General features: G+C 36.2%; 1 protein-coding gene across 4 annotated transcripts in view; it reads left to right on the forward strand.

Annotated features, from left to right (window-relative positions):
* Nucleotides 1-27,833, forward strand: part of LOC139133522 (uncharacterized) — a 205,799-nt gene that overhangs the window by 163,298 nt on the left and 14,668 nt on the right. For all 4 annotated transcript variants that reach the window (XM_070700175.1, XM_070700174.1, XM_070700177.1 and 1 more), the window contains one exon: nucleotides 27,596-27,753. In XM_070700175.1, coding sequence (XP_070556276.1) covers nucleotides 27,596-27,753 — 158 coding nt within the window. The remainder of the gene's footprint in view (nucleotides 1-27,595; nucleotides 27,754-27,833) is intronic.

The following is a 27,833-nucleotide window of genomic DNA, read 5'->3' on the forward strand; positions in this document are numbered from 1 at the left end:
CAAGGATGTAATGATTGAAACAAGAAGTCACATGTCCAGCCGGCAGATTTGAAACTAATGTAACTCTCTGATCATAAGTGAATAATTATCCAATATATATTCCTTATATCTCACTAGGCATGTGCACTGAAAACAGACATTATAACATGATAAGCTGCTCATGAGAAAAGTTTTGACCAAAAAATAATTTTCTTCCATAAATATTTGATGGAATCAGACTTGAGGCACTGCTTGGGAATTCTATATCCAAAACTGAAACCCATTTCAAAGTGAAGATTGCTCATCAATGTTTTGAACTTCTTACATTGAGTAATAATATTTTGAAAAGGAATGTTTACTTGAAAGTAATCCAACTTTGCAAGCGTTAAAATAAAGGAGAAAACCATATTAAGTTCTTTCCAAAGATGACACAGATATGCCACTGTGCATCTATATTTTGAATTTAATTGATTCTTTTCCAAATGAATTATCTCACAAGTGCATTGAAACTTTAATCTGGAATTGCACTCAATGGTTTTGGTCAGGGTAAACCATTGGCAGGTCACAAAAAGACCTAAACACAGATACATGTCTGACTTTTTATTCAGAAACAAGATGGAAAACAATTAAATTTTACAAATGCTAGTGCTCAAAATCAAACAATTACACTACAAATATAAAAAAGAATTCACCTGAAAAACTGCTGCAGTTTCAAAAGGCAGAATAACAAATCAGAGAAAACTCAAGTTGAATGGAATCCTTGTCAAAGTCAAATCTATCAAATTAATTCTTTGAAAATACTGTATGTGTTCATTTCAATTCATATATGTGTATATATTCATAAGAAACTTAAAATGGTATTTATTTAATGAATAAAGATGTTGAAGTTAAAGAAAGTACATAATTTTTCAAATGCCTCAACTGCATAAATTTTCCGACAACCCTGTCTTCCAATGGTTGAATAATATACTGTAACAATGCCTTTCATGGATGATAAATTGAAAAAGATTTTGCTCCACATTTCATGTTAACATCATTGAACTAGGAGTAAATTCATATTTCTCAAAATTCCACAAAACCAAAAAATAAGGCATTGCATAATGTACCATATATGCTATACTATGCCACTTGTGCTACTGTATACAAATTATTGACACACAGTTGTATAAGAGTTCCAAGTTAATTATAATTGTAAAAACTATTCATAAGAAATTAAATTGGTATTTATTTAATGAATGAAGATGTTGAAATTAAAGAAAGTACATAATTTTTCAAACGTCTGAACTGCATAAATATTCCGACAACGCTGTCATCCGATGGTTGAATAATATACTGTAACAATTCTTTACATGAATGATAAATTGAAAAAGATTTTGCTCCACATTTCATGTTAACATCATTGAACTGGGAGTAAATTCATACTTCTCAAAATTCCACTAAACCAAAAACTAAGACTGTCACCTTGCATAATGTACCGTATATACTATACTATGCCACTTGTGCTATACAAATTATTGATACACAGTTGTGTAACAGTTTAAAGTTAATTAAAAAATTGTAAAAATTCCTTTTGACAATATACACATTTTGTCAAATTTCTCAAAGGAGTAACTATACAGATGTGTAAAAGAAGAACTTCAATTTTCCTATTAACACTTCACTGCTCATGTGTGTACCAAATTTCACAGGATTCAGAAAACACAAACAGGCCAGCACTTTGACAGTCTTGAAAGTGATTAAACTTTATGCAGGCGGTCAACTTTCCCGGGAACTTTAATAGCATCTTCTAACTTTGCCCAAAATAACTGCCTAGCAGTTGGATTGTTTTCTTGGGGCCATTCTATGAAAGTCTTTTTAGCAAAGAGCTTTCTCAGCCTTCTTGGCAAATCTTTCTCAGGAATTGGTTCCAGTAAAACAAGAACAACTACATCTCTGCCTTCATCAAATAATCGATGCAGAGCCATCTGCATCTCAAAGTAACACCACTCACTTTCAACAAAGTTTGGTGTCAACAAGAGAATGGTCTTCCTGCTGTCCTGGATACAATCTATGATATTATAGATGATGGATTTCCCACCAATGAAGTGTTTGAAATCAACACATATTCTAAATTTTGTCTCAAGATGGTGAAGTAACTCATCATTAACAAAATCTTCATCTTTGCTGTTGTATGACACAAATGCATCAAACTTCTTCTCCTTCTCTTCCAAGTCGACTAGTTCACGGTAACCTCTAACCTTCAACTTGACCACAAACCAGGCATACTTGATAAACCAGCGATTGTACACACACACAGCAGAAACAGTGGCTAAAACAACAACAACACAAGACAAGGCAATGCTTATGTACATGGTGAGGTATGAATCACAGTTTAACAAGCGAGGATTAAAGTCTTTGACATACATTGACTCACGGCTGTCAGGGTTTGATGAACAGCGGTAATCATTAAAACCTTGAAGATCTACAATGTTGTCACTGTCTGCCCACTTTCTAAACCAGCTGAGCTGACAGTCACAGCTGAAGGGCAATCGCTGCAAATCTACAACACGCAGAGACGGAAGAAATTTCTCTGCCAGGAACGATTCTGGAATGGAAACTATTCCATTTCTGGACAACAGCAAAGTAGTCAAATTAGGTAAATACCATGAACTTCCATTGATGGTGACTATCTTATTACCACTCATATCAAGATATCTCAGATGTGTAAGATTACTGAACTGGGACATATCTAGGTGGGTCAACTTGTTTCCTTTCAAGTGAAGTTCCTCAGCCATTGAAAGCTATCAAAGAGAGTAGATGACAAGTAAGAAATACATGTGTCTGAAAGAAATAACTTACGAAGTTTTGGAAACTTTAAACCTACTTTTGCCCACCGTGAATTAAATGAGTTATACCAAAAATCTGCCCATTTATGAGCAGTAACTGTAGATAGACCAGTGTTTGAAAGGACCAGAGTCCTGATGGAAAATGTACCTTTCAATACCTTGAGATCAAACCTAGGTCCTGCAAGATCCAAGTGTTCAAGATAAGGAATTTTAGCAAATGTGAAATGATCATAATAAATACCGAATGGGTTTAACGCACTGTTTGAAAGATCTAGAGACCTAAGTGACTGCAGTTCCATTAGACAAGTCAAGCTGAATTTGAAAAAGTGATTACCTTTAAGTTTCAAGTGTTGTAAGTTCGGAATGTTGCAAAGGCTGATTTGCAACAGTTCATCTTCAAATCTAAGGCCCATTTGGTTCATAACCAATTCTCTCAAGGTGGAAATGTTAAACGCTGACTTGAAAATGGAATCCGAGTCACAAGTCATGTACAAGTTCTTGAAATGTTAAGCACTTTTAAACCGTAATCACTGTTGGAAAATACATGCAAAGAAAGAAGAGCTGTTGAATGGAGAGGATTGTTTGACAAATCTAAAACCTCAAGTTTCTTTAATCCTAAAAAGGTATCTTCCTAAGCCAATATAATGAATTTGAACTTAAATTAAGTAATGTCAATTCTTGAAGATGTCTGAAAGCAGTTGAGTTGATCGATTTCAGTTTGTTTTGTGACAGGTTTAGTTCTGTTACTTTGTTTGGCAAGGCTTTGATAATATTCTCTGCTTCTCTCAAACATTTGGATTTCAATGACAATGTAAACTGTTTTAATGAAGAGGAAAACAGGTTTCTTTTGGTTTCTCTAGATGTAGTCTTTTCCATGGAAAAGCCAGTCTCTAAAAAAGTGGTATTCAAATATTTAAAAGCGTCCGGGGTAAGATAACTTTCACTTTCTATAATGTATTCAAACTCATTTTTTGTGAACATTGAACAAATAACAACTTTTCGTAATGCAAGTTCACTGACAGACTCCCCAAACTTGATAGTTGAGAAATTGCCACCAATGTCTAGGACCTGGAGACTGATAAGGTGTGACAGTGCATCTGAAGGTATGGTATGCAGCCTGGATGGAGACAGATTCAATGTTTTCAGTTTTGTCAGCTTTCTGAAAGACTGTGGATGTAGCTCGGTGATGAATGTGAATGAGAGATCCAGTTCTTCCAAATTCTCCAGCAGGTCAAAGGCATCCATGGTAATATTTTGAATTGGATTTCTATGCAGCTTTAAAGTGCGCAGGGCTTTCACATGTTGAAAGAAATCTCTATATACCTTCTCAATGCCCATAACCGCCAAGGATAGGTAAGTCAGTTTCTCCAAACCATAGAAAACATCTGCTGTGACTTCTGGATATGGGTATGGTTTTGTTGGATATTCCGTAACTGCTAGTTTTGAGCATCCTAGACTGAGACTTTCCAGGTTAGACAGATTTGCAAAAGGTTGTTTTCCAATCTCTCTCAGTGGGTTGTAATCAATCTGCAGTATCTTGAGCTGTTTTAGTTCGGTGAAGCTCTCAGCAGAGATGAGACTTATGAGATTAAAACGTAAATACAGCTCTGTTATGTTTACAGGAAAGTTCTGTGGAATGGTATCATCCTCACTGTCTGAGATAGTTATGACACTGTGCTTGTACACTTTCCATGGCACAGTGAAAGGATCATAGTATGTATTTCCAGATTGGCAAGTACCAGCAGTCACATACATAGAGACCAGCAGGCCACAAAGGACCGCGCACGACCAGCTCTGCATTTTGAATGCAACACAGTGCTGTTTTTAGGGTAGTTCTTATACCAGCGCTGCACAAGCATGCTTTGTATGAGTTGCTCAGTGAACTGATTTTACAAAATGACTCCCTTTTTGAAATTCAATATATTGATCATACATGTAGCCAAGAAGTGAAACCTGGAAGTGAGTTACTGGGAGAATTAGGACAAAGAAGCACAGAATATTATGTGTAATCAACACCAAAATTAAGTTTTCACATCCAGTTCCAAGTATGGCACTTAAATACTTTCCTTTTGAAGACTAGAACTTTTGTTTTGAGCTGAAACGCATTAGCAAGTACATTAGTTTTGAGTCAAAACACTGTAAATTTGAAGAATTGTTGACGAGTCATATCATTTCTGACTTTTCACACTCTTGATTCAAAGACAAGAGCTTTCCATTAGCCTTTTGAGACAGAGTGCCGCATAGAAAGCATTTCTGTGGTGCATGTGTCAACCCTAACCCCCTTGCTGTGAATCAAGTCATTTTGCTACAACTGAACCAAGACGTATCACAATGTGTCATGCCTATATATTTTTAAGACAACAATGTTCGTGTGGGATTTACGCAGATTGTAGTAAAGGGTCTTCGTCATTCAACTCCTTTCCATCCTAGGACACAAGAAACAGCAGTTTGGCATGGCTGTTGATATGAAAAAGTTTTGCAGAAAATAGAGAACAACATACGCAAATGCCAGAGTATAGGCTGATGCACAGTGAGGGAGGAGATGCATATGTATAGAAATGTGCGTGTATGTTTACTAAAATTATTGACACGCCGCAGTTTCTTTACATAACCTAAACTAGAAGAAGTGGTTGTGCAACCAACTTTCAGGACCCACAGAGTCTTACAATGAAGACACAAATTACCCATTGAAAGTGATGTATAAATGTCAACACAAAGGCATGAGAGTAATTCTGGGTAGTTGTGGGGTTTCCTGTGCTTACATTTCAATGCCAGAAGTGATTATTATGTTCACATGTATGGAGAAATGGAAATGATCAGACACTTCCTAAATATTAACCAATCAGCAACAGAGTATAGGGACACACCCTACCTTAGTGTGTTACTATTGGCTAAAAGTTCTAAATTCAATAGATTGTCAATCAGATTCCAACTCACAACTTATGGCACCTACATGTAGTCACCTAGCACAGACATCACAGTCAAAACTGTTTGGCCAAATCCACACCCTCTAAACTGAATGGTTCAATAACTGAGTTAAGTTGTTACAATTTTTCTTACTGAACCTAAACATCTGTTTGATCTGCAGTTAAACTAAAGATCAGGTTGCATTCACAAATACTATGTATGAAAGACTGGAGGACTTTGAGGGGCACTTGAAACTTATGGGGATAGGTGTCAAACATTTTGTTGCATTCAATATTTATCGACTGTGAATTGCGGCAAACTTGGCCAATTAGAGACAGGTTTTCAGCTTGATAAACAAATCTTTGCCTGACACTTTTATGAATTAAATCAGATTAATTTTATATCACTTTCCAAACATGAAATATGGTTTTATCAGTCCACCAACAGTATTACCAGCTATTATCCCTTATGAACTCTTACTGTTGACCTAATTTGCTTCTTTTCACAATCTTTTCTGCAAGAAATACATAGAAATGCAGACAATTTTCATCATCCACATGGATACTACAGTAACTGTAAAACATATCTTTATAGCTGGACCCTTTTTAGCTTTTCCCCACATTTTCTTGATTAGGATGTCTTTTCAGCTAAATTAAGAAACTGCTGATTGCATTGAAATCAGAAAATGCTAATTAAAAATACCATGCAGCTTATTAGTCCTTTGTGCCCTGTGGGCACAAAGTACTAATGTGATGACGCGGCCTCTGTTGTTGCATACAGTGGGCCGTATGCTGTGGACGCAGGTATCTCAGAAACGCTTCAGTAACTTTTTCTGAAATTTGGTCTGGTGGTCACTTGGGCATGTATCTCAAACGGTCTTTTTTCTTTTTTTGATTGAATCATTTTAAAGTCACTTTTTTAGCTTTTTTCTGAAAACCACTATTTTCAATTTTTCCTCAAAACCACTGATTTGATTATTGTGATATTTGGCATGGGTGTTCGTATAGTTGCAATGCCGTCAGAAATGTTCAAAATTTGGTGATACATGCCTTGTATTATTTTTAAACAATATTTTTATCCATTTTTAGCTACTATAGACTATAGTCTATAGAAGCTATTGGGATGGGTATCCGTCCGGCGTCCGGCGTCAGTCTGTATGTATGTATGTATGTATGTATGTATGTATGTATGTATGTATGTATGTATGTATGTATGTCCGTTTGTGAGGCGTCCGTCCACTCAAATATCTTGAGAACCGCAGTACTTACTGATTTGATATTTGTTGTGTAGATGAAAATACGATTTTGAGAAACTAGTTTTTTTAATTTTTTGATATTGTTGAAAATAGGCAAATTAATGCCAAAAAAGGTGTTTTTGGTAAAAATCTTCTTCTTCATAACCGCTGGTCAGACAGCTTTGTTATTTGGTATACAGGTCCCTAGGGGTAACCCAACTTAGACTTGTTCAAATTGTGATGAAATATGCAAATCTGTATTTTTAAGGAATTTTTTTGTCATTTTTGGTCAAAATTTGACTTACATTGTATGTAATTCTTGTACTGTATAAACCCTATCAATTCACCCAGAAAAAATAATTAATATGATTTTAAATAATTGAATTAATTAGGAAATAATCAAAGCCAAAATAATTTTAGTGTAGAATTATCAGAAAGTTCAACTTTTTTTGACAGTTCATAGTGAAACCATCTTGGAGGATTAAAACATGTAAAGGCAACTTTCCTGAATCCCAACTTGACATATTCTGAACGTCATTTATTGTGCCCTGTATGTTATCTAAAAGAAATTGCTCAAAATAGTCAATAGAGATAGAGATAGAGATAGAGATAGAGAAAGTTCTAATTTCCATTTATGGTTGACTTGGTAAGGATAAAATAAAATTACTTTTTGAGGAAAAAATAGAGTGGTCAATTAAAAGAGTGGTCAAAGTGATAGGGTTTTTATGGTAAAGCTGGCTGTATAAAGATTCCTCATGTGCTATTTATAGCAATTATGCAATCTGTGTAAACAGTGCAATGAAAGTGTAACATGATTCCTTATAATGCTTTTGATGACCTTGAACTTCTTAAGTTTCAAACCTTTGTCTCTTCAGTGTGCTTTCTCTGAGTATGTACAGTCTCAACTTATTAAACAGAACTCACAATGTTAATCAAAGATATCCACCTTCTTCATCAATACATGTATCACAAAAGGTTATTCTCTACATAACTCAACAGAGCTCTGTCAACTGTTGAGTTGCTTGTTCTTTCAAAACCGCTGGTCAGACAGCTTTAATATTTAGTTTACTTGTCCGTAGGATGACCTTAGTGAGATAATTTCATACAGTCAGGAAATACTTAATTTTGTATCCATGTCTATAGTAGCTTCAGGGACTTTGGCCCTATGTTTTATTTTATATTTACTTGATTTTGCCTCGCTTTCGTTAAAGCTACCGTCTGCGCATGCGCACAATTCTAGGACAATTCTGAGTTGAAGAATCGAATCGGACGCCATCTTGTTTCTCGGTGTGGGTACATTTTTTACGTCGTGATCGTTTCACTGTGTATTTCAACATATTCTATAGTTATGTTATGAAGTTGACAGTGATGCACTTTTGCGGCTGTCGTGTATTTTTTGGTACGAAAGGCGCCTTTGATCGACTGAAGAATGATGGCCTCCGTAGGCGATAAACACCGGTACCGGCAGGCATATCAGTTCTACTGAGGAAGCAATCCACTGGCCCGTATAGGTCAGGGGCTCACTTAGGGGAGAACCACATGATTTCCGGGGGGGGGGGGGGGGGGGGGGGGGGGGGGGGGGGGGGGGGGGGGGGGGGGGGGGGGGGGGGGGGGGGGTATGGAGGATTTTGAGAAAAAAAATGTCACCAGGTGAAATAAAAGAAAAAATTAAGCCTGTAATGGCTTGAGAAAAAAAAATTCTCATAACAGACAGAAATAAAAAAGGAATTGTCACAATGCAGTTGAAATGAGCAAAATTTTGGAAACTTCATCCTCATGTATTCTTTGCTGGCATGCTGCCATAGGCAGCGCAAATGTTTTTACCACAAGCAATTCTTATGTGTTTTTTTTCCCAGCGCTTACGATATAAGCATTCACTACTTTACACCTCAGTGCACTCAATGTTTCCCTTCCCTTTTGTGACCCAAGAAATCATATTTCAGGATTTCTGTTGCAATATCTCAATGGTATAGGCAATATCTAGATGGGACTATTTGACTTCTGTAAATTGTGAAAATTTAAAACACACGACAGGAGTCAATAAACTAGTGTTAAAACCAATACATTATCTCTCAATATAATATGTTAGAAAGATTACAAGTTGACAATGAAAAATTGAGGAACAACAAATATAAAGAAATACAATGTGTGAGCCTTGTTTCTCTGACCACAAAAGATAACATCCCCCCCCCCCCCTGAGAACTTAAAAGGAATTGACTATTTTAAAGAAAAGCAGGTATAGTAATGATCACAGTTGATTTGCCAAAAAAGTGTTCTACAATTGAAAGTTGTATATATACTAGACTTTCCATTTTGTTTTCATTTGTTGGAATGTAAAATGAATACATAAAACCATCCTGTGATATGTGAAACAGTGGCTTAAATTTGAAAATTCACTGCTACTCCATTTGAAAAAAAAATTGATGCAGGTCTGACAGTAGAAATAAAAAAAATGCTGTCTCTCTGACCAAAAAAGTTCCCATACCCACTTCCTGCATACCCCCCCCCCCGAAATCAAATGGGTCTCCCCTTAATATGCGCATGCGCATATAACAAGTTAGCATTGTTTTGCAAGGACTTACGCCATCTTGTTTCTCGCGTCTGGTGCGAATCTTGACGTTTTTGGGGTTTTTAGCGTGTATTTGATGATGTTTTGTAAATATGGAGTTCACAGTGATGGTACTTTTGTTGCTGTCATGTATTTTTTGGCACGAAACGCTCCTTCGATAGACTGAAGAATGATGGCCTCCGTACTCGGTACTCCCCAGTACCATTGCTTCAGCGAGGCAATCCCACCGGCGGCCCGTACTAATAGCTGGGTGAGAGCGAGGGAACGCTCTGTCCTTCTACCTCCATGTCATAACAATGTTGATGTACTGTCCTTTCGACATAGCGATAACTTTTAGTTTTCTGTTGCTTATTTTGGGTAATTTCGACAGTTGTGCATTGATTTTGACATCATTGTTGACTCCGATCGCTATTACAGTGTGTGCATGCTTTGACCTAGCCCTGCGTACGATGCTGTGTGTTCCGCTACAGCTAATCGCCCCGCTCACCACAGCCCTGCAAAGACCCGTACGTAGGGTGAGCGGGGCGATTAGCTGTAGCGGAACACACAGCATCGTACGCAGGGATGTTGACCGATTTACTAAGGAAGTACGCGCACTTCAGAATCACGGCATAATCCGACATGGTATAAATTTGGCATGATCATCAGATCATACATGATCCGAGATTGCACTTCAGCAAGGTCACGATAACTAATGTTGTTTGTTTCACTGTCGTTTAATACCTATATTTCCACTAAAAGACCATTAGAATTTCATCCTTGCTACTTTGAAATCGTGCACTGGCATGCATGTATGTTGACTCTTACTATGAATATATCGACTGTCACTGCATATTGCATATGTGTGGAAGTCACTCCATATCATATCAAAAAATGTAGTATTGCGACGTTTGAGCTGCCAGAAGCCAGAATTTACAGTTTACGAGAAAGTTATCTTACATGTAAAACTCAGTTCTACTGTGAACAAATGCAAGCTATGTTGTATAACTATCGTGAATAGCATAATATTTTGTACCTATCACCGTGTCAGAAAATCAGAAGGAAACAACCAGTCAGACAAACTGTGGTCAGGATGATACTGTCCAATTTTAATATTTGTCTCTCGGCACACACCAGATACTCATGACTGTAAAACAACATTTCCATATAATTGTATATTCAGTTTTTATATTTAATTTGCTTTTCACCATATTGTATGTCCTTCCCTGCACTACATAATTCAAAATTAAATATTGTCTTTGGCCTATACATACTTGAGGGGTAAGCTTATTTAGTCTCACACATTAAAGATGCACTGTTGACCTACAGAGTCCAAACTTTTTATCATTGTATTGTAGATAGGTGTACACTCCAAATACTAAGTACAAGTGTGGTGAGTGTAACAAGCAAATGTTTTTTAGTCAATGGCCCAAATTTATTTTCTATATGATGGACAATAAATACATGTGTAATCAATGCCAACAGTCCAGTTTAAGTAATTTGGTTTAGATTAGCCATTGGCTAAATTTTCTCCCCTTCTGTATTATATAAGTTCACCGTTTCCTGTTTTAGATATTGTTGATCCTATTGAGTCCCATCTCTAATTCTTAATTCACTTTCATATCAGGGTTGTTGATACTTAGAATCCACACTTGAACTTATGCTGGAGCAGTAACCAACCAGTTCAAATAATTTTCATTTATGTCCAAACAATTTGACTTTTGCCAATTTCATATTATGGCAATAATAAACAGTAAGGAGGTACAAAGGACGTCGGTGCCCCCGGGCCCCATGTCAAAATGTTTTTACAGTACTGTGTTGGTTATACTGAGAAAATAATAAATACTGTGTCACACCAGTGTTGAATGATTCAGATTCTGGAAGTATTAAAATGAGCAATGTGTCTGATTAAGGATATAATATTTGAAACAAGAAGTCACATGTCCAGCCAGCAGATTTGATACTAATGTCACTCTCTGATCAAAAATGAATGATTATCCAATATTAATTCCCTATCTCCCTGTGCATGTGCACTGAAACAGTCATTATAACATGATAAACTTCTGATGAGAAAAAGTTTTGACTTAAAAATAACTGTCTTCCATAAATATTTGATGGAATCAGACTTGAGGCACTGCTTGGGAATTCTATATCCAAAACTGAAACCCATTTCAAAGTGAAGATTGCTCATCAATGTTTTGAACTTCTTACATTGAGTAATAATATTTTGAAAAGGAATGTTTACTTGAAAGTAATCCAACTTTGCAAGTGTTAAAAAAAGGAGAAAACCATATTAGGTTTTTTCCAAGGATGACACAGATACAATGTGCATCTATATTTTGAATTAATTGATTCTTTTCCAAATGAATTATCTCACAAAGTGCATTTGAAACTTTAAGTTGGATTGCACTCAAGGTTTGGGTCAGGGTAAAGTATCGGCAGGTCACAAAAAGAACTAAACACAGATACACATATAACATATCTGACTTTTTATTCGGAAACAAGATGGAAAACAATTAAATTTTTCAAATGCTGGCACTGAAAATCAAACAATTACACTACAAATATAAAAAAGAATTCACAAGAAAAACTACTGCAGTTTTAAAAGGCAGAATAACAAATCAGAGAAAACTCATGTTAAATGGAATCCTTGTCAAAGTCAAATCTATCAAATTTATTCTTTGAAAATATGTTCATTTTCATGCATATAGAGTATATATTCATAAGACACTTAAAATGGTATTTATTAATGAATAAAGATGTTGAAGTCTAAAGAAAATACATAATTTTCAAATGCCTGAACTGCATAGATTATTGATAACGCTGTCATCCAATGGTTGAATATATACTGTAACAATTCTTTTCATGGAAGATAAATTGAAAAAGATTTTACTCCACATTTTATGGTTCACATCATTTAACTAGGAGTAAATTCATACTTCTCCAAATTCCACTATACCAAAAAATAAGACTGTAACATTGCATAATGTACCGTACATGCTATACTATGCCACATGTGCTATACAAATTATTGACACACAGTTGTGTAACAGTTTAAAGTTAATTATAATTGTAAAAACTCTTTTTGATAATACAGAGATTTTGTCAAATTTCTCAAAACAGTAACTATGCAGTTGTGTAAAAGAAGAACTTAAAATTTCCCAATCACACTTCACTACTCACATGTATGCCAAATTTCACAGAATTCAGAAAACACTAACAGGTCAGCACTTTGACAATCTTGAAAGTGATTAAACTTTATGCAGGCGGTCAACTTTCCCAGGAACTTTAATAGCATCTTCTAACTTTGCCCAAAATAATTGCCTAGCAGTTGGATTGTTTTCTCGGGGCCATTCTATGAAAGTCTTTTTAGCAAAGAGCTTTCTCAGCCTTCTTGGCAAATCTTTCTCAGGAATTGGTTCCAGTAAAACAAGAACAACTACATCTCTGCCTTCATCAAATAATCGATGTAGAGCCATTTCCATCTCAAAGTAACACCACTCACTTTTCACAAAGTTTGGTGTCAACAAGAGAATGGTCTTCCTGCTGTCCTGGATACAATCTATGATATTATAGATGATGGATTTCCCACCAATGAAGTGTTTGAAATCAACACATATTCTAAATTTTGTCTCAAGATGGTCAAGTAACTCGTCATGAACAAAATCCTCATCTTTGCTGTTGTATGACACAAATGCATCAAACTTCTTCTGCTTCTCTTCCAAGTCGACGAGCTCACGGTAACCTCTAACCTTCAACTTGACCACAAAGCAGGCATATTTTATGTACCAGCGGTTGTATACACACACAGCACAGACAATGGCCAAAACAACAGCAACACAAGACAAGGCAATGCTAATGTACATGGTGAGATGTGATTTACAGTTTAACAACCATGGATTAAAGTCTTTGACATACATTGACTCACGGCTGTCAGGGTTGGATGAACAACGGTAATCATGAAAAGCTTGAAGAGCCACCACATTGTCACTGTCTGCCCAATTTCTAAACCAGCTGAGCTGACAATCACAGCTGTAGGGCAATCGACGCAAATCTGCCCGTTGCAGAGATGGCAGAAATTTTCCTCCCAGGAATGATTCTGGAATGGAAACTATTCCATTCCTGGCCAACAGCAAAGTGGTCAGATTAGGTAAATACCATGAACTTCCATTGATAGTGACTATCTTATTGCCACTCATATCAAGATATCTCAGATGTGTGAGATTACTGAACTGGGAAATATCTAGATGGGTCAGCCTATTTTCTTGCAAGTGAAGTTCCTCAGCCATTGGAATGCTATCAAAGACGGAAGATGACAAGTAAGAAATACGAGTGTTTGAAAGAAATAACTTACGTAGCTTTGGAAACTTTAAACCTACTTTTGCCCACTTAAAATTAAATGAGTCATACCAAATATCTACCCATATATCAGCAGTAACTGTAGATACACCAGTGTTTGAAAGGACCAGAGTCCTGATGGAAAATGTACCTTTCAATACCTTAAGATCAAACCTAGGTCCTGCAAGATCCAAGTGTTCAAGATAAGGAAGTTTGGAAAATGTGAAATTATCATAATAAATACCAGATGGGTTTAACGCACTGTTTGAAAGATCTAGAGACCTAAGTGACTGCAGTTCCATTAGACAAGTCAAGCTGAATTTGAAAAAGTTATTACCTTTTAGTTTCAAGTGTTGTAAGTTAGGAATGTTGCAAAGGCTGATTTGCAATAATTCATCTTCAAATCTAAGACCCATTTGGTTCATAACCAATTCTCTCAAGGTGGAAATGTTAAACGCTGACTTGAAAATGGAATCAGAGTCACATGTCATGTACAAGTTCTTGGAAATGTTAAGCACCTTCAGACTGTAATCGCTGTTGGAAAACACATGCAGGGAAAGAAGAGCTTTTGAATTAAGAGGATTGTCTGACAAATCTAAAACCTCAAGTTTCTTTAGTCCAAAAAATATATCTCTTTCAAGAAAATATAATGCATTTATACTTAAATTCAGTAATGTCAATTCTTGAAGATGTCTGAAAGCAGTTGAGTTGATCGATTTCAGTTTATTACGTGATAAGTTCAGTTTTGTTACGTTGTTTGGCAAGGCTTTGATAATATTCTCTGCTTCTCTCAAACATGTGGATTTGGATGACAATGTAAACTGCTTTAATGAAGAGGAAAACAGGGTTATTTTGGTTTCACGTGACGTAGTTTTTTCCATGGGAAACTCTGTCTCTAAAAAAGTGGTATTCAAATATTTAAAAGCATCTGGGGTAAGATAACTTTCACTTTCTATAATGTATTCAAACTCATTTTTTGTGAACATTGAACAAATAACAACTTTTCGTAATGCAAGTTTACTGACGGACTCCTCAAACTTGATAGTTGAGAAATTGCCACCAATGTCTAGGACCTGGAGACTGATAAGGTTTGACAGTGCATCTGAAGGTATGGTATGCAGCCTGGATGGAGACAGATTCAATGTTTTCAGTTTTGTCAGCTTTCTGAAAGACTGTGGATGTAGCTCGGTGATGAATGTGAATGAGAGATCCAGTATTTCCAAATTCTCCAGCAGGTCGAAGGCATCCATGGTAATATTTTGAATTGGATTTCTACGCAGCTTTAAAGTGCGCAGGGCTTTCACATGTTGAAAGAAATCTCTATATACCTTCTCAATACCAATAACCCCCAGGGATAGGTTAGTCAGTTTCTCCAAACCATAGAAAACATCAGCTGTGACTTCTGGATATGGGTATGGTTTTGTTGGATATTCCGTAACTGCTAGTTTTGAGCATCCTAGACTGAGACTCTCTAGGTTAGACAGATTTGCAAAAGGCTGTTTTCCAATCTCTTTCAGTGGGTTGTAATCAATCTGCAGTATCTTGAGCTGTTTTAGTTCTGTGAAGCTCTCAGCAGAGATGAGACTTAAGTAGATTAAAACGTAAATACAGCTCTGTTATGTTTACGGGAAAGTTCTGTGGAATGGTATCATCCTCACTGTCTGAGATAGTTATGACACTGTGCTTGTACACTTTCCATGGCACAGTGGAAGGATCATAGTACGTATTTCCAGATTGGCAAGTACCAGCAGTCACATACATAGAGACCAGCAGGCCACAAAGGACCACACACGACCAGCTCTGCATTTTGAATGTAACACTGTGCTGTTTTCAGGGTAGTTCTTATACCAGCGCTACACAAGCATGCTTTGTATGAGTTGCCTAGTGAAATGATTTTACAAAATGACTTCCCTTTTGAAATTCAATATATTGAACATACATGTAGCCAGAAGTGAAACCTGGAAGTGAGTTACTGGAGAATTAGGACAAAGAAGCACAGAATATTATGTGTAATCAACACCAAAATTAAGTTTTCACATCCAGTTCCAAGTATGGCACTTAAATACTTTCCTTTTGAAGACTAGAACTTTTGTTTTGAGCTGAAACGCATTAGCAAGTACATTAGTTTTGAGTCAAAACACTGTAAATTTGAAGAATTGTTGACGAGTCATATCATTTCTGACTTTTCACACTCTTGATTCAAAGACAAGAGCTTTCCATTAGCCTTTTGAGACAGAGTGCCGCATAGAAAGCATTTCTGTGGTGCATGTGTCAACCCTAACCCCCTTGCTGTGAATCAAGTCATTTTGCTACAACTGAACCAAGACGTATCACAATGTGTCATGCCTATATATTTTTAAGACAACAATGTTCGTGTGGGATTTACGCAGATTGTAGTAAAGGGTCTTCGTCATTCAACTCCTTTCCATCCTAGGACACAAGAAACAGCAGTTTGGCATGGCTGTTGATATGAAAAAGTTTTGCAGAAAATAGAGAACAACATACGCAAATGCCAGAGTATAGGCTGATGCACAGTGAGGGAGGAGATGCATATGTATAGAAATGTGCGTGTATGTTTACTAAAATTATTGACATGCCGCAGTTTCTTTACATAACCTAAACTAGAAGAAGTGGTTGTGCAACCAACTTTCAGGACCCACAGAGTCTGACAATGAAGACACAAATTACCCATTGAAAGTGATGTATAAATGTCAACACAAAGGCATGAGAGTAATTCTGGTTGTTGCAGGGTTTCCTGTGCTTACATTTCAATGCCAGAAGTGATTATTATGTTCACATGTATGGAGAAATGGAAATGATCAGACACTTCCTAAATATTAACCAATCAGCAACAGAGTATAGGGACACACCCTACCTTAGTGTGTTACTATTGGCTAAAAGTTCTAAATTCAATAGATTGTCAATCAGATTCCAACTCACAACTTATGGCACCTACATGTAGTCACCTAGCACAGACATCACAGTCAAAACTGTTTGGCCAAATCCACACCCTCTAAACTGAATGGTTCAATAACTGAGTTAAGTTGTTACAATTTTTCTTACTGAACCTAAACATCTGTTTGATCTGCAGTTAAACTAAAGATCAGGTTGCATTCACAAATACTATGTATGAAAGACTGGAGGACTTTGAGGGGCACTTGAAACTTATGGGGATAGGTGTCAAACATTTTGTTGCATTCAATATTTATCGACTGTGAATTGCGGCAAACTTGGCCAATTAGAGACAGGTTTTCAGCTTGATAAACAAATCTTTGCCTGACACTTTTATGAATTAAATCAGATTAGTTTATATCACTTTCCAAACATGAAATATGGTTTTATCAGTCCACCAACAGTATTACCAGCTATTATCCCTTATGAACTCTTACTGTTGACCTAATTTGCTTCTTTTCACAATCTTTTCTGCAAGAAATACATAGAAATGCAGACAATTTTCATCATCCACATGGATACTACAGTAACTGTAAAACATATCTTTATAGCTGGACCCTTTTTAGCTTTTCCCCACATTTTCTTGATTAGGATGTCTTTTCAGCTAAATTAAGAAACTGCTGATTGCATTGAAAATCAGAAAATGCTAATTAAAAATACCATGCAGCTTATTCAAAATGTTTTTACAGTACTGTGTTGGTTATACTGAGAAAAATAATAAATACTGTGTCACGCCAGTGTTGAATGATTCAGATTCTGGAAGTATTAAAATGAGCAATGTGTCTGATTAAGGATATAATGATTGAAACAAGAAGTCATATGTCCAGCAGGCAGATTTGACACTAATGTCACTTTCTGATCAAAAATGAGTGATTATCCAATATTTAATTCCCTATATCTCCCTAGGCATGTGAACAGAAAACGGGCATTATAACATGATAAGCTGCTTATGAGAAAAAGTTTTGACCTAAAAATAACTATCTTCCATAAATATTCGATGGAATCAAGACTTGAGGCACTGCTTGGGAATTATGTGTCCAAAACTAAAGTCCATTTCAAACTGAAGATTGCTCATCAATGTTCGGAACTTCTGACATAAGTGGAAATATTTTTAAAAGGAATGTTTACTTGAAAGCAATCCAACATTGCAAGTGTTAAAACAAAGGAGAAAACCATGATAGGTTTTTTCTAAAGATGACGCAGATATGTGTATCTATATTTTGAATTTAATTGATTCTTTTCCAAATGAATTATCTCACAAAGTGCATTGAAACTTTAAGTTGGAATTGCACTCAAAGGTTTGGGTCAGGGTAAAGTATTGGCAGATCACGAAAAGAACTAAACACAGATACACATATAACATATCTGACTTTTTATTTGGTAACAAGATGGAAAACAATTAAATTTTTCAAATGCTGGCACTGAATCAAACAATTACACTACAAATATAAAAAAAAATTCACAAGAAAAACTACTGCAGTTTTAAAAGGCAGAATAACAAATCAGAGAAAACTCATGTTAAATTGAATCCTTGTCAAAGTCAAATCTATCACATTTATTCTTTGAAAATATGTGTTCATTTTCATGCATATGTTTTTATGTGTGTATATAAAGATGTTGAAGTTAAAGAAAGGACATAATTTTTCAAAATCCTGAACTGCATACTATGTAATCCGATGGTTGAATAATATACTGTAACAATTCTTTTCATGGAAGATAAATTGAAAAAGATTTTACTCCACATTTCATCGTTCACATCATTGAACTAGGAGTAAATTCATACTTCTTCAAATTCCACTATACCAAAAAATAAGACTGTCACATTGCATAATGTACTGTACATGCTATACTATGCCACATGTGCTATACAAATTATTGACACACAGTTGTGTAACAGTTTAAAGTTAATTATAATTAGCTACTATAGACTATAGTCTATAGAAGCTATTGGGATGGGTATCCGTCCGGCGTCCGTCGTCAGTCTTTCTGTATGTATGTATGTATGTATGTATGTCCGTTTGTGAGACGTCCGTCCACTCAAATATCTTGAGAACCGCATGTACTTACTGATTTGATATTTGTTGTGTAGATGAAAAATTTGAGGAACTGTTTTTTTTAATTTTTGATATTGTTGAAAATATGCAAATTAGCGCCAAAAAGGCGTTTTTGGTAAAAAATCTTCTTCTTCATAACCGCTGGTCAGACAGCTTTGTTATTTGTTATACAGGTCCCTAGGATAACCCAACTTAGATTTGTTCAAATTGTGATGAAAATGCAAATGTGTTTTGTAAGTAATTTTTGTGTCATTTTGGTCAAAATTAAACCATAGACCTCTCGAGAAAAAACGGCGACAAGCAACTGCTGAGGTTTCTTTGTGCGATCTATCTTTGAATACATTAAAGTTTATTTGCCAAGCGGTCCCCGACAACAATACTTCGTACTTAACACTGAATCTCATTAACGATCAAACTGACGTTCTGAATATGTACACTTTGCTCTTGCATGGCACGTTCCGAGTAATGACACAGAGAATTTTGAGGTTTTTTTGATACTAGTCATGGTGAATGTTCTGGTAACGATGAAGATCACATTTTGGATTCAAGCCGAAGCCAACGGGAAAAACCAGACGATAAAAACAGTGTACATTTAGCCATAGACGCTACAGAAAACTCTTGCTAGATATCGACAATATAAGTTTACATTCCCTACCATAAAAATCTCCGATAACAACAAACATTTACAAGTTAGACAGGTTTACACTTCCCCAGTCCTGCGAAACGAAAATCTGACCTTTATTTCATCTGTCACGCAACATTTGACGAAAATCAGGGAACACAAAAATGACTACTCATCGGAGCTCAAAAACGACCTCTAACATTTTGGTACTGTTTTAGCCTAAAGAAACACCAAAGTTGGATAAGCTACACATGTTTACATCCGCAAAGTACTAGAAAATACATTTGTAACACTGACTTTCGCTGTCAGGAGAAACTTCGCGATAAATCGGGACTATCCATCGGTTGATGGAGTCAGAAGCGGTAAGGTAGACATGCATTTACACAAAGCTGAACGCTGTCCTCGTAAATTTGGCCGTTCACAGTTTTCAAACAACAACATTTCAGTAGATAACATACATACTTTACCGAATCATGGAGCACTCCTCGCACAGAAAATATTCCGACGGTTAAAAAACTGCAAAAACGAGGGAAAATTCGGAGATACACGGACGATTGCGGAATGTAAACAACTCTGTGATGTCAACTGCTGTCAAGTCTGGAACTGCAGCGGTATGTGTTTCGGATTTCTATTCGAAACTTTGTCACTTTACAGCAACATACTGACTCCCTGCAGACTTCTAGTTGCATCGAATCTCGCTACCAATATGTAAAAAGTACTTTAAAACCATTTTGACGAATTCTTCTCAAAATAGTTGTAACACTTTTATTTCTAAAAATGGACTTGCGGGTAATCCGGAATAACTTGTAATCCGAAAACATTATTACCGTATACCCGCATGCACGTGTCTATGAACCGGACGTTGTGCAATCGATCGGGCCCAGCTTCATTCCTTCCCCGACCCATTAACACCTCTTAATTATTCCAAGATAGATCGCACGCTGCTAATCCCATAGACCCTTTGTTCTCTATCGCAGTTGCCTGTCCCGTTTTTCTCGAGAGTCTATGATTTAACTACATGTATATAATTCTTGTACTGTATAAACCCTATCAATTCACCCAGAAACAATAATTAATAAGATTTTAATAATTGAATTAATTAGGAAATCATCAAAGCCAAAATAATTTTAGTGTGGAATTATCAGAAAGTTCAACTTTTTTTGACAGTTCATAGTGAAATGCTTACCATCTTGGAGGATTAAACATGTAAAGGCAACTTTCCTGAATCCCAACTTTGATATATTCTGAACCACCATTTATGTTATCTAAAAGAAATTGCTCATAATAGTTTGTCATGATAGGGTGGTCAAATAAATAGAGATAGAGAAAGTTCTAATTTCCATTTATGGTTGACTTGGTAAGGATAAATAAGATTACTTTTTGAGGAAAAAAATAGAGTGGTCAATTAAAAGAGTGGTCAAAGTGATAGGGTTTTTATGGTAAAGCTTGGCTGTAAGATTCCTCATGTGCTATTTATAGCAATTATGCAATCTGTGTAAACAGTGCAATGAAAGTGTAACATGATTCCTTATAATGCTTTTGAGACCTTGAACTTCTTAAGTTTCAAACATTTGTCTCTTCAGTGTGCTTTCTCTGAGTACGTACAGTCTCAACTTATTCAACAGAACTTACTTACAATGTTAATTTGAAAGTTAAAATGTGCTTGGTTAATAGGATTAAATACTGATAAAGGTAACCAGCTCAAGATTCTTTATAACCTGACAGATATGCTGTTTTTTTATGACTAAATCTTGATTTAAGCAAGTCTTGTTTACTTTAATTAGAATGTAATTAACTCTGGTTTATTTGCTATTATAGACTAATATAGTCTGATGAAATATGCAAATCTGTATTTTTACGGAATTTTTTTCCATTTTTGGTCAGGCCATCCTGAAATGAGCTATCAAAGATATCCACCTTCTTCATCAATACATGTGTCACAAAAGGTTAAACACAGCAGAGCTCTGTCAACTGTTGAGTCGCTTGTTTTTCAAAACCGCTGGTCAGACAGCTTTAATATTTGGTTTACATGTCCCTAGGATGACCTTAGTGAGATAATTTCATACAGTCAGGAAATACTTAATTTTGTATCCATGTCTAGTAGCTTCAGGGACTTTGGCCCTATGTTGTTAAACTCTTTTTGATAATACAGAGATTTTGTCAATATTCTCAAAGCAGTAACTATACAGTTGTGTAAAAGAAGAACTTAAAATTTCCCAATCACACTTAACTACTCATATGTATGCCAAATTTCACAGGATTCAGGAAACACTAACAGGTCAGCACTTTGACAATCTCGAAAGTGATTAAACTTTGTGCAGACGGTCAACTTTCCCAGGAACATTAATTGCATCTTCCAACTTGGCCCAAAATAACTGCCTAGCAGTTGGATTGTTTTCTTGGGGCCATTCTATGAAAGTCTTTTTAGCAAAGAGCTTTCTCAGCCTTCGTGGCAAATCTTTCTCAGGGATTGATTCTAGTAAAACAAGAACAACTACATCTCTGCCTTCATCAAATAATCGATGTAGAGCCATTTCCATCTCAAAGTAACACCACTCACTTTTCACAAAGTTTGGTGTCAACAAGAGAATGGTCTTCCTGCTGTCCTGGATACAATCTATGATATTATAGATGATGGATTTCCCACCAATGAAGTGTTTGAAATCAACACATATTCTAAATTTTGTCTCAAGATGGTCAAGTAACTCGTCATGAACAAAATCCTCATCTTTGCTGTTGTATGACACAAATGCATCAAACTTCTTCTGCTTCTCTTCCAAGTCGACTAGTTCACGGTAACCTCTAACCTTCAACTTGACCACAAACCAGGCATACTTGATAAACCAGCGATTGTACACACACACAGCAGAAACAGTGGCTAAAACAACAACAACACAAGACAAGGCAATGCTTATGTACATGGTGAGGTATGAATCACAGTTTAACAAGCGAGGATTAAAGTCTTTGACATACATTGACTCACGGCTGTCAGGGTTGGATGAACAGCGGTAATCATGAAAAGCTTGAAGAGCCACCACTTTGTCACTGTCTGCCCAATTTCTAAACCAGCTGAGCTGACAGTCACAGCTGTAGGGCAATCAACGCAAATCTGCCCGTTGCAGAGATGGCAGAAATTTTCCTCCCAGGAATGATTCTGGAATGGAAACTATTCCATTCCTGGCCAACAGCAAAGTGGTCAGATTAGGTAAATACCATGAACTTCCATTGATAGTGACTATCTTATTGCCACTCATATCAAGATATCTCAGATGTGTGAGATTACTGAACTGGGAAATATCTAGATGGGTCAGCCTATTTTCTTGCAAGTGAAGTTCCTCAGCCATTGGAATGCTATCAAAGACGGAAGATGACAAGTAAGAAATACGAGTGTTTGAAAGAAATAACTTACGTAGCTTTGGAAACTTTAAACCTACTTTTGCCCACTTAAAATTAAATGAGTCATACCAAATATCTACCCATATATCAGCAGTAACTGTAGATACACCAGTGTTTGAAAGGACCAGAGTCCTGATGGAAAATGTACCTTTCAATACCTTAAGATCAAACCTAGGTCCTGCAAGATCCAAGTGTTCAAGATAAGGAAGTTTGGAAAATGTGAAATTATCATAATAAATACCAGATGGGTTTAACGCACTGTTTGAAAGATCTAGATACCTAAGTGACTGCAGTTCCATTAGACAAGTCAAGCTGAATTTGAAAAAGTTATTACCTTTTAGTTTCAAGTGTTGTAAGTTAGGAATGTTGCAAAGGCTGATTTGCAATAGTTCATCTTCAAATCTAAGGCCCATTTGGTTCATAACCAATTCTCTCAAGGTGGAAATGTTAAACGCTGACTTGAAAATGGAATCAGAGTCACATGTCATGTACAAGTTATTGGAAATGTTAAGCACCTTCAGACTGTAATCGCTGTTGGAAAACACATGCAGGGAAAGAAGAGCTTTTGAATTAAGAGGATTGTCTGACAAATCTAAAACCTCAAGTTTCTTTAGTCCAAAAAATATATCTCTTTCAAGAAAATATAATGCATTTATACTTAAATTCAGAAATGTCAATTCTTGAAGATGTCTGAAAGCAGTTGAGTTGATTGATTTCAGTTTATTATGTGATAGGTTCAGTTTTGTTACGCTGTTTGGCAAGGCTTTGATAATATTCTCTGCTTCTCTCAAACATGTGGATTTGGATGACAATGTAAACTGCTTTAATGAAGAGGAAAACAGGTTTCTTTTGGTTTCATGTGACGTAGTTTTTTCCATGGGAAACTCTGTCTCTAAAAAAGTGGTATTCAAATATTTAAAAGCATCTGGGGTAAGATAACTTTCACTTTCTGTAATGTATTCAAACTCATTTTTTGTGTACATTGAACAAATAACAACTTTTCGTAATGCAAGTTCACTGACGGACTCCCCAAACTTGATAGTTGAGAAATTGCCACCAATGTCTAGGACCTGGAGACTGATAAGGTGTGACAGTGCATCTGAAGGTATGGTATGCAGCCTGGATGGAGACAGATTCAATGTTTTCAGGTTTGTCAGCTTTCTGAAAGACTGTGGATGTAGCTCAGTGATGAATGTAAATGAGAGATCCAGTATTTCTAAATTCTCCAGCAGGTCGAAGGCATCCATGGTAATATTTTGAATTGGATTTCTATGCAGCTTTAAAGTGCGCAGGGCTTTCACATGTTGAAAGAAATCTCTGTATACCTTCTCGATGCCCATAACCCCAAGGATAGGTAAGTCAGTTTCTCCAAACCATAGAAAACATCTGCTGTGACTTCTGGATATGGGTATGGTTTTGTTGGATATTCCGTAACTGCTAGTTTTGAGCATCCTAGACTGAGACTTTCCAGGTTAGACAGATTTGCAAAAGGTTGTTTTCCAATCTCTCTCAGTGGGTTGTAATCAATCTGCAGTATCTTGAGCTGTTTTAGTTCGGTGAAGCTCTCAGCAGAGATGAGACTTATGAGATTAAAACGTAAATACAGCTCTCTTATGTTTACGGGAAAGTTCCGTGGAATGGTATCATCCTCACTGTCTGAGATATTTATGACACTGTGCTTGTACACTTTCCATGGCACAGTGGAAGGATCATAGTACGTATTTCCAGATCGGCAAGTACCAGCAGTCACATACATAGAGACCAGCAGGCCACAAAGGACCACACACGACCAGCTCTGCATTTTGAATGTAACACTGTGCTGTTTTCAGGGTAGTTCTTATACCAGCGCTACACAAGCATGCTTTGATGCTTTGTATGAGTTGCCAAGTGTACTGATTTACAAAATGACTTCCCTTTTGAAATTTAATGAATATTCAAGAAGTGAAATCTTGAAGTGAGTTACTGTGAGAATTTTGACAAACAAGCACAGAATATGGTGCGTAATCAACACCAAAATTAAGTTTTCACATCCAGTTTCAGTTGTGGCACTTTCGGCCAGAAATGTCATCATTTTTTAGTTAAATACTTTCCTTTTTAAAAAATAGCACGTTTGTTTTGAGCTGAAATGCATTAGCAAGTACATATGTTTTGAGTCAAAACACTGTAAATTTGAAGAATTGCACAATCATTCTTTTTGACAAGTTATTTCATTTCTGACTTTTCACACTCTTGATTCCAAGACAAGAGTTTTCCATTAGCCTTTTGAGGCAGAGTGCCACATAGAAAGCATTTCTGTGGTGCATGTGTCAACCCTAACCCCCTTTCTGTTACTTAGCCAAGACATATCACAATGTGTCATGCCTATATACACCTTTCCATCCTAGAACACAAGAAACAGCAGTTTGGCATGGCTATTGATATGAAAAAGTTTTGCAGAAAATAGAGAACAACATATGCAAGCGCAAGAGTATAGGCTGATGCACAGTGACTGACACATTTGCTACCTCGCCCAGCATTGAATACAAATGAGGGAGGAGATGCATATGTATAGAAATGTGCGTGTATGTTTACTAAAATTATTGACATGCCGCAGTTTCTTTACATAACTTAATTAAACTAGAAGAAGTGGTTGTGCAACCAACTTTCAGGACCCACAGAGTCTGACAATGAAGACACAAATTACCCATTGAAAGTGATGTATAAATGTCAACACAAAGGCATGAGAGTAATTCTGGGTTGTTGTTGGGTCTCCTGTGCTTACATTTCAATGCCAGAAGTGATTATTATGTTCACATGTATGGAGAAATGGAAATGATCAGACACTTCCTAAATATTAACCAATCAGCAACAGAGTATAGGGACACACCTACCTTAGTGTGTTACTATTGGCTAAAAGTTCTAAATTCAGTAGATTGTCAATCAGATTCCATTACTCACAACTTATGGCAGTCAAAACTGTTTGGCCAAATCCCCACCCTCTAAACTGAATGGTTCAATAACTGAGTTAAGTTGTTACAATTTTTCTAACTGCACCTAAACATCTGTTTGATCTGCAGTTAAACTAAAGATCAGGCAGCATTCACAAATACTATGTATGAAAGACTGGAGGACTTTGAGGGGGACTTGAAACTTATGGGGATAGTGTAGACGCAGGATTTGAAAATTTTGCACTGGATATAGTGTGCATGAGACAATGAATAATTATCCAATATTTAATTCCCTATATCTCCCTGTGTATGTGCACTGAAAACCGGCATTATAACTTGATAAGCTGCTCATGAGGAAACGTTTTGACTTAAAAATAATTTTCTTCCACAAATATTTTGATGTGATGTGACTTGAGGCACTGTTTGGTAACTCTGTATCCTAAACTCAAACCCATTTCAAAGTGAAGATTGCAATATCAGTTTGGAACTGACGTTGAGTGGAAATCTTTTGAAAAAGGTTTTCTTGCAAGCAATCCAACTTTGCAAGTGATAAAACAAAGGAGAAAGCTATATGTATGATAGGGTTCGTTTCAAAAGATGACACAGAAATGACAATTACAGTGGAAAATAAATGCTAAAAATCACACAGTTTTATAAAAGTGTGTGTAGCTGTATTGGCTGTTTTGTGCTGAGTAAATAGCTGTGGATGATGAAGTAATTTTTTTTTAAAGATTTACAGTAAGCTGAAGATATCATGACTACAGTGTGTCAATATCTTGATTTATGTTAAATATGTCTATAAAACTGTTTAAAGGTTCATGAACTGCATCTCTTTATAATCAGTTGACAACAAAACATCTTGGGATTTTCTCAGAATCAGCTTTGAATTCCACTCATAACACAGACACAAAATAAAATTTGCAAATCCATCCATCATCTAAACAAACCTAAATAAGGTTATTCCTGGTAATCTGAAATTGACATTTGGTTGGTATTATGAAATTTACATGTCCAAATTTTATGCTAATTTTACAACTTTTATGTTGGCATAGATTTGAACCTACCCTATCACATCCTTCTGCAGATAATAAGCTCATATCACTGTACTGCGCATGGCTACATATAGTGGATTACATCAACTGTATGATGTTACATCATAGACAGTAATCATGAAGTGGAATGCCACTGTAAATACTCTGTGTAAATCATAATCTCAAACCTCTCTGAAGAAAGGGTGACATGTCCTGTGGTTTTGATTATTTGAGGGGGATTTTGATAAGATTGGGGGGATTTGTGCAGACCGGCATCCTGGAGAAAACACTGTTGCTCAAATGTTGTAACCATCATGTGAACAAACCTAAATAAGATTTTTCCTTGAACCCGAAACCCATTATCTGGATGCTGTTTAAACCAATTTTGGTTTCTTTTATTGCTTTTTAATTTGAGCTCTTTAAGAGAAAAATATATGAAGAAAAAAGTGAAAGCAAATTCTCAAAAATTTATATCAAAGAAAATAAATTTCGTCATAAAAATTTGCTTATGTTAATTTCATTACATGGAAAGAGTTTAATTGTTTCCTGATAAACAGTGGGAAGTTGATAATTGATGATAAATAATCAACCAACATGAGACGCTATGTGTTCATTACAGAGGGGCTAACAGAAATCAAGCAAACTATGTACTAAAACAAAACTGCCATTATGGATGAAAGCTTATGATCCTGTGCCAACTAAATGGTATTGGAAGGACTGTTGTGGCAAATAATTAACAAGAAATCTAAATCTGTACTTGGTAATGTGTTCTTTATTAATAGTGATTCCGTACCATGTAACTGTGTACACTGCTGAGGACAATAAGGCAGAGACTGATTCTGATGTCTACATCACTATCTTTGGAGAGAGAGGAGACACTGGAAAGAGATTGCTGAGTAAACCAAACACTGATGAGAAGGTCTTTGATAAACCAGGAAAGGTTGGTATACCTGCCCATACACACATGTAACATGCATAGCATGAACCAGCATGAGCAAATTCATGTTTCATCTTTCACTG

This window comes from Ptychodera flava, chromosome 5 (genome assembly GCF_041260155.1).
Source record: "Ptychodera flava strain L36383 chromosome 5, AS_Pfla_20210202, whole genome shotgun sequence".
Taxonomy (NCBI): domain Eukaryota; kingdom Metazoa; phylum Hemichordata; class Enteropneusta; family Ptychoderidae; genus Ptychodera; species Ptychodera flava.